This window comes from Dama dama, chromosome 4, assembly GCF_033118175.1.
Source record: "Dama dama isolate Ldn47 chromosome 4, ASM3311817v1, whole genome shotgun sequence".
NCBI classification, from domain to species: Eukaryota; Metazoa; Chordata; class Mammalia; order Artiodactyla; family Cervidae; genus Dama; species Dama dama.
In genome coordinates, this window is record NC_083684.1 from 8592266 (window position 1) to 8600763 (window position 8498).

An 8498-nucleotide genomic window follows, 5' to 3' on the forward strand; every position below is an offset into this window, starting at 1 on the left:
AAGGGAAGCCCTAATTTCAACCTTCCCCTTAATTTAGGTCTCAAAGCCCCTTCTCTGAATTCCAGGGTGACAACAGGGAGCAGTCTTGGAGACTGTGTTTACCCCATGTCACATGGAACCACATGACTTGGGTCCCTGGCTCTCTCCCAGCTGGCCCTAGCTTCATCCTCCAGGTAAAGCCCACCTGCCACCACAAGGCCCTGGCAAGGAGCAAAGGATGGTAGCTGCTGATGGGCCAGGCAGGCCCATTTAGGGGGCCCTCCTGTAGGCTAAGCAAATCTTGACCCCCGTCAGTCAGCAGACATGTCACGTCCGCTCTGCTCTGCAGGTGGGGGCAGTTTGGCAAGGTCCCCAAGCACCGGCTTTTATCTGAACTCTCAGCTCAGACCGGCGCTCCAAGCTGCGCTGTGCTCAAGCTGCTCCGGAGCCTGGGGTGGGGTGGAAACCCTGAGTCTTCCTGCACTTAGATCTCCTCCTTAATCACTCAAGCTCTGAACCTCTGAATGGCCAGACCCTCAGGGCCTGGCAGAAGCACACATGGCACAATCTGTGGATTTCTCAGCCCCTCGGAGATATGCCTTATGGGACTAGGACACGGCATTCAGAGACATTCAGAAGGCAGGGTTCGCCCAACAGCAGGGGCTGGGAGTCAGGGCTTGCCTTCTTCCAGGGTCTCCTCAAACAGGGCTTTTCTCCAGGGGCAAGCTTAGATGTCTGCCCACAAGAAGCATTCTTGAGGTCCAGCGGTGTGAGATGGTGGGGGGAGTGTGGTCTGCCCTTTCACAGTTATTTTCCTCATCGCAGCAGGTCTGGAGTGAGAGAAGGATTCTGGTTGGACTGTGACGAAAGCTGCAGCTCTCTCACCAGAAAAATGCACAACCACACATTTTTACACATAATTTCATCTCTTCCATCAACCTCAGAAAACACTCCGCAGATCACCAGGGTTAAGAAGCTCCACTTTCGGGACTTCCCTGGTGGTCCAGTGGCTGAGACTCTGAATTCTCAATGCAGGGGGCCCCAGGTTTGATCCCTGGTCAGGGAACTAGATCCCACATGCCACAGCTAAATAATCCACAAGCCACAACTAAAGATCCTGCATGCTGGAACAAAGACCCAGCACAGTCAAATAAATAAACAAGTAAATATTAAAAAAAAAAGAAGAAGAAGAAGAAGCTCCACTTTAGGTGTCTTCCAAAGTGTGATACTTACTCCACTGATGGTGCTCAGGATTTCAGGGGATGGGAGGATGAGCATTTATTTTAACTGCTCTATTTTCAAAGTGCATGTAAAATCTGTGATTTCACTGGTAATAATGCCTAGGGAAAGTAAGTGGTAAAATAGAGAGTGAGTCTACTTACAGATAAACATTAAATAGTTCAAGTCCTATGCCAATTTGGAAAAAAAACTGGGACACTGGTTCATGGATGCCCTACGTCTGGGAAACACAGTTTCCATGGCCTTGGGAGGTCATTTCTTTCATATTTCTTAAAAAAAAAAAAAAAGCTGGTTGCAGCTCAATCAGTGGGCTTCACATCCCCTAACAACGTGAGCCACTCTTACCCAAGCTTGGAGTGAGGAGCCCGGAGCGCCCGGCTGAGAAGAGGGCCAGCTTCCCTGCTCAGCCATCCCTAATTCACCTCCTCAAGTTTGCTGCTGCCACTGCTGCTGCTAAGTCACTTCAGTCGTGTCCAACTCTGTGCGACCCCATAGATGGCAGCCCACCAGGCTCCGCCGTCCCTGGGATTCTCCAGGCAAGAACACTGGAGTGGGTTGCCATTGCCTTCTCCGCCTCAGGTCAGAGGCTATAACAAATCTTGTCTCATCCCACAGTATGTTGGCTCAAACAAGTCTGACTTGTTTCACGTGTGTGTGCTTTCCTGTGAGTGTGAATGAATGTGTGTGTAAGTGTATACACAGAGGGGGTGTGGTAAGGTGGGGAACAGGGGAAACCAACGGGGCTGAGTCTTGTCCCTGCAATTTCACGGCAGAGCTCCAGCAGGCTCCTTGCCGAGGACTACACTTGGGAAGAAGGATTCTGAGGATGGGCACCATTCAGAAATGAGCCCCAAAGAAGAGAGCTGGTTCATGATACTCCCCTTCCCTGTCAAGGCCCCTCCTTGTCCTCACCTTACAGGAGCTGGGTTCTAGCCTCAACAGGTGTCAGCGTCCCTGGTCAAGTCTGAGGAGAGGAGAGAGGTGGAGAAGGCAGCACAGGGCTGCTAGGAGGGCTTAACCAGAGAGAAGAACAGAAGTGTCTTCTCTGTGTTCAGGCCTTACAAGGAGGGCTTCTCTCTGACAGGATAGCTTCTCTAGATTTCTCCTCTGGCTACCTCTCCTCCTCAACATAAAGACAACCCTACACTTGTTTCCAGAATAGAAATCAAGCAACTGGAGTACTGGGTGATTATGGCCATAGGTCAAGTTTGGGCCATGGGTTTGTAAGTATGATGTTAGTTTTCTCCCCCATATCCTCAGGCAGGGGCCCAGTTACAAGGACACCTGAAACACGGCACACTGGGACTCTTGCAGTGACAGGTGAGAGCAGGCGTAGGAAGCAAATTTAGACTCAGTATTCTCTGAAGGTCAGCTAAAGCAAAGCAAGTGAAAGTGAAAGTCGCGCCGTCGTGTCCAACTCTTTGCGATCCCATGGACCAAAGAGTCCATGAAATTCTCTAGAATACTGGAGTGGGTAGCCTTTTCCTTCTCCAGGGTATCTTTCCAACCCAGCGATTGAACTCAGGTCTTCCACATTTCGAGCGAATTCTTTACCAGCTGAGCCACAAGGGAAGTCCAAAAATACTGGAGTGGGTAGCCTATCCCTTCTCCAGGGGATCTTCCTGACCCAGAAATTGAACCGGGGTCTCCTGCACTGCAGGCACATTCTTTACCAACTGAGCTATGAGGGAAGCAAAGCAAAACAAAGCCAAATCAAACCATAGTGCTGGGTGGCGAGCAGAGCCAGGAGGTGGGGCCATCTCAGGAGAGATACTCTGGACGGCGCTGGGAGGAGAGGTCACACCCTAGGCTCCTGTTGATAGGTTACAATTACAATATAAAATGCCTTCCATAAGCCATCACATGCCTAGAAGTCTCTAGTATTCTGGCCTATGCCTCTCATTTCCAGCACTCAGCTTCAGTTAAACCCCTTCGGCATGATCTGACACCAAACGTCAGCTTCCAAGATTAAACTGGACTCCTGCTGCAGAATAGTGAGTCCTATCATTTTACCTATGAAGTCTCCCAAATTCAACCTTCCCCTCTTCTTGGTCAAAGCCAATGTTACCTCTCACTGGGGCTACAGGCTAGTCTCCTGCCTGGTCTCCGCACACCCACTTTGGCTCCCTCCACTCCTCCTCATCACTGCAGCCGGGATGGTCTTCCAAAGATGCAAATCTGACCACGCTATATCTCCGCTTGAATCCGTTCCCTGCCTTCTGGTTGTTCTTAGAATCATGCCCCAAATCCTGAGCACAGCCTGAGACTGATCTCCGGCCTCCTTCCACTTCCCTCTCCTTGCCCACCAGCTTCTGGTCACATTGGTTTTATTTCTGTCCCTTGACTCTGCCAAGTTCTTACCCTTCAGAGCCTCCAGGTATTCTGTTCCGTCTGGAGTGTTGTCCTCACCACACTCCACCTGGCTAAAGCCAGGTATCCACTGATTGGCTCCCAGGGTAAACAGCACTTTCTCCAGAAAGTCCTCCCTGATTCACACTCTGATGGCACCAGGTAACTAAAGAACTACTGTAGCCTGTTGGGTCCATGAATGAGACCATATTGTTTTGTCCATTGGTACCTCAGTCCCTTGGTATCAGTGCCTAGCTCAGCGCTGCCAATCATTAACATATCAAGAGAGTGAGTGAATCAATGATCAAAGAACTGGGCAGGATGACTCAGTGAAAAGACACCTGGAACAGTGAGAGTCAAGTCCTTTCATCCAAAGACCTAAAAGCATTTGCTGGGGCCATCTTGAATGAAGAGCTAGAAGCAGGGAACAACTGTTGGTTTATGTCCAAGCGTGATGGCTCCACTGTCCTCAGTCCTGCAGCTGGGCCTGGGGAAGGCCTGGGGAAGGTCATTTTGCCTCAGGCCCAGGCCTACCCAGAGCCCAATAGATAAGATCATCTCCCACACCCAAAGGTCCTTGGAATGTACAGGATACTGATTTTGGAATCAGACACACTTGACTTTTCTACTATCTAGCTCAGATTCCCTCAGATCACAACCTGACCTCTTTGGGCCCCAGTTTCCACATCCTAAAATGGAGAAAATAAAATACAGACAGCAGTTTGAATACCATCACGAGCCTGGAATGCACAGCTGCATGCTGCTCAGAGTGCTATTTCCCTCTTCCCAGCAAAACTGGCTTACCCCGTCACGTCACTCTGCTGGACACCCAGGCCAGCATGCAGGGCATGAGACGAAGGGAGGTTTGAAGGGCGGGAGGACACAGGCCGTCTAAGGCACAGCCCCAACTTTTCCACTCGGCCAGGGAAGCCCTGGCACAACACAAGGGTGGCAGAGAGAAATCCAAACTAACTGAGAAGGATGACCAGTCTGTGCCTTTTGGATGCAGGAGCAGTGAGATGGGGAGGGGAGGACAGGTGAGCCTGGAAGCTATTATTCAAACAGAAACGAAGCGAAGTTGCAAAAAGGGAGAGGCTGATAAGGGAACAGGAAGGAAAGACTGGGTGTGTGAGGGGCTGGGAGGGAAAAGTGATCCAAGACGTCAGATGGCCAGAGGGGCAGCAGGAACCAGTATGAAGGAGGAGATACCTTGGGAGGTGGGAGAAGTAGCAGACAGCAGAGGGTCAGGGGAAATGCTGGAAAGGGGCAAATTCCTGGTTGGGGAGCCAGCGGGGGCTGGCAGGGGCTTGTACCAGTAGAGAAGGAGGTGGCTGTCACCTTGGGCCCTCCTGGAGCGCAGGTGCACGGGGCTCGCGGGCAGTGGAGAGCCGGTGGTGGGGGGAGGAAGCTGGGGTGTGGGACCACCGCCCGGTTGTACCTGGGGGTCTCCTTGCAGGTCGCCCACGTAGTACTGCTCCAGCCAGCGGCGCGCGTTGGCCGAGTGCCGGTGCGGCGGCCCGTCCAGGTCGGCGCTCACGTCCTGGCCCGCGCGCGCCCACAGCAGCTGCTCGCCCCCCGGGTGCTGCCGCACGAAGCCGGTGAGGTCGTAGAGGCGGGCCCCGCGGCGGACCCAGCAGGCGCCGGCCGCCAGGCGCCGCTGGACCTCGGCGGCGGAGAAGCAGGCGGCGGGGGGCGGAGCGGGGGCCATGGCGGTAGAGCGGAGCTCGCGGCTGGCTCGGCGGCTGCCCGGCGCGCCTCTGGCAGCCCGCGGCCGCCGCCGCCTTGACGGGCCTGCCGCCACCGCACCTGCTCATTTGCATGCCGCGCTCCCATTGGCCGCGCGGCGGGACTCCGCGGGGGCCGCTTCGCCATTGGCCGGCGGGACGCCTGGCAGACACGAGAGGGGCGGGCCGGCGAGGGCGCGCTCGGCCAGGTGGCCCGAGGCAGGCCGGGGGTCCGCGCTCCGCCAGGTGGCCCGAGGTAGGCCGGGGCCCGCGCTGCACCGGGTGGTCCTAAGCAAGCCGAGGGCGCGCCCACCGGGTGCGTCTCGTTGCACGAGAGCACAGGAGCAGGCGGTTGCTCGAGGCGGGGCGAGTCCTCCCGTCGTCGGCGGCGGTCCGGACAGACGTGCTCTTTGGCCTAATCGCCACCGCCGCTGCCTTATCTCCGCCGATCTCCTAGATCGCCACTTGGGAGAAACCTTAAGGTTTCCATCCTTAGGCTCCAGGAGTGGGTGACGAGGAGGAGAGACAGGGTGACAACTAGAGTAACGCAACCAAGACGCTGGCCTCTGGCGCCCCCAAACCCTGTAATCACAACACATAATATTTTAATAATAAATAAATATTTTAATATTTAATAATGGGTTTTCCTGGTGGCTCAGAAGCTGAAGAATCTGCCTACCAATGCAGGAGACTCAAGAGATGTCGGTTCCATCCCTGGATCAGGAAGATCCTTTGGAGGAGGAAATGACAACCCATTCCAGTATTTCTGCCTGAAAAATTCCATGGACAGAGGAGCCTGGTGGGCTACAGTCCATGGGGTCACAAAGAGCTGGACATGACTGAGTGACTAAGCACACACAATATTTTAATGTAATATTTTTTAAAATTATGTAAATGGGCTTAGTGCCACTGAACTGTAAATTTTAAGATGGTTTAAAAGGTCACTTTTATGTCTATTTTACCAGAATAAAAATATATATAATGATTTAAAAAAAAAAAAGGAATACTGGCAAACCAGTCAGTGGGCTGGCCACCTGCTTTTGTAAAGTTTTAGTGGAACTAGGACTAGTGAGAGGAGTGAAGCAGGGTAGTGAACATGAAGGGTTGGATCTTGTCTTTAATGCTTTAAGTTTTAGTATTTTGTTCATCATGGATTTTTTTGTACTAGCTTTGAATTTTTTAAATACTGCATTAATATTATTATTGCCATGCTGAATTTGGGATCTTAGTTTCCAGACCCAGGATTGAATCCTTGCCCCCTGCAGTCTAATACTCAGTGTAACACAGAGTCTTAACCACTGGACCACCAGGGAGGTCCCTAAAGTATTCTTTATCTTGATTACTGAGATTTTTTGGCGTTGCTTTCTCAAATAGTGAACACCTAGACAGTCCCTCTCACACTACTTTCAAATCTACTCTGTTCCAAATATCTTGCATGTGCAAAAGCATTCCAGCACTCATGGGTATCCTCAGGGACTTCCTGATCTTGATATCTGTAGGACTTCCATATTTGGGTTTTCCACCATTGCCTTAAATTCCTATTATCTGAAGTTGAAGAAGCAATTTAGTCATCTATTCAGAATTATAACACATTTCTTACCATAGTAATTCCACTACTAGAAATTTAATCTTTCAGCTTACTGTATAAAGATGTGTAAGGAGAGGAAAAATAATTTTCCTTTTAGGTTCTGGGCTGAGATACCCTCTGTAATAACATAAATATTAACAGAAGAAAAACAAATTTAATTTCATATGTATGGGGTCCCACATCTATGAGAGCCAAAGAAGTGACCAAGGCAGGCAAACTTTGTACTTTTTAGACAAAGAAACCATAAATTTGTGAAGAACTGATAAAACAAGTTTGAGCTTGGGGAAGTAAATTAGTAAAGAAGTAACAAGGTTTGTTTATTTAGCCTTCTCAGCCCTGAATTCCCTGTTTCTGATAAGGATGTCTCTCTACCTTCTGGTATAGGAAGGGCACATTTCACATGGGAGATTTATTTCCTCCACTTAAGGTGATGAAGGAGGGTCAGAGTGTTTTTCTTGTACCAGCTGTTTTTTAAGTAAATTTAATTCAAAATAGTCAATATGCCAAGTGAAAGTGAAAGTCGCTCAGTCATGTCTGACTCTTTGCGACCCCATGGACTATACAGCCCATGGAATTCTCCAGGCCAGAATACTGGAGTGGATAGCCTTCCCCTTCTCCAGGGGATCTTCCCGGCCCAGGAATCAAACCAGGGTCTCCTGCATTGCAGGTGGATTCTTTACTAACTGAGTCACCAGGGAAGCCCCAATACGCCAAAGTGGCCTATTTTGTGGTGGCCTGTCCTGAACTCCATCAGAGGTATGCATAATAATAATTGCAATACTGCTTATAGATAAAAACACCCAATATTCATCCTTAGGGTGGAATGATTAAATAAAGGACGGTGTAGTCAGTGGAATACTAATCATTAGAAAGAAAGAGGTATATCTGTGTGTACTGATAGGGAACAATCTCTACGCTATTTTTAGTGGAAAACAAGAATAATCAGTATGCTAATGATTATTTTACTATTTTAAATTACTTAATTTTAAAAATATTTTAAAGGTTTATAAAAGAGTATATATAAGTTTTAAAGCAAAAATAGTATAATTCAATGAATTTGCCTCCCAACTCAAGAGCTGCATGCATGCATGCTAAGTTGCTTCAGTTGTGTTCAACTCTTTGTGACGCTATGGACTGTAATCCTCTGTCCATGGCATTCTCCAAGCAAGAATACTGGAGTGGGTTGCCATGCCCTCCTCCAAGGGATCTTCTGAACCCAGGGATTGAACTCAAGTCTCCTGCAGCTCCTGCATCTCAGACAGAGTCTTTATCACTAAGCCACTGGGGAAGCCCCAACCCAGATAACCAAAATCTGCAGATGCTCAAGTCTTATATAAAATGGCATAGTATTTGCATATAACCTACATACATCCTCCTGTATACTTTAAATCAGATTACTTATAATACTTATAATACTGAGGTATTGTAAGTTGTGTCCGACTCTTTACGACCCCATGAACCGCAGCACGCCAGGCCTCCCTGTCCATCACCAGCTCCCGGAGTTCACCCAAACCCATGTCCATTGAGTCGGTGATGCCATCCAACCATCTCATCAGCTGCTGTCCCCTTCTCCTCCTGCCCCCAATCTTTCCCAGCATCAGGGTCTTTTCAAATGAGTC

The 8498-nt window shown here is 49.8% G+C and overlaps 1 protein-coding gene across 1 annotated transcript in view; it reads right to left on the minus strand.

The window, feature by feature from the left end:
- The window catches only part of FA2H (fatty acid 2-hydroxylase), a 55970-nt gene extending 50695 nt beyond the window's left edge, over nucleotides 1-5275 (minus strand). Inside the window, exon 1 of the mRNA XM_061137759.1 lies at nucleotides 5006-5275. Within this exon, the coding sequence (XP_060993742.1) occupies nucleotides 5006-5275 (270 nt within the window). The remainder of the gene's footprint in view (nucleotides 1-5005) is intronic.
- Nucleotides 5276-8498: the final 3223 nt, after the last annotated feature.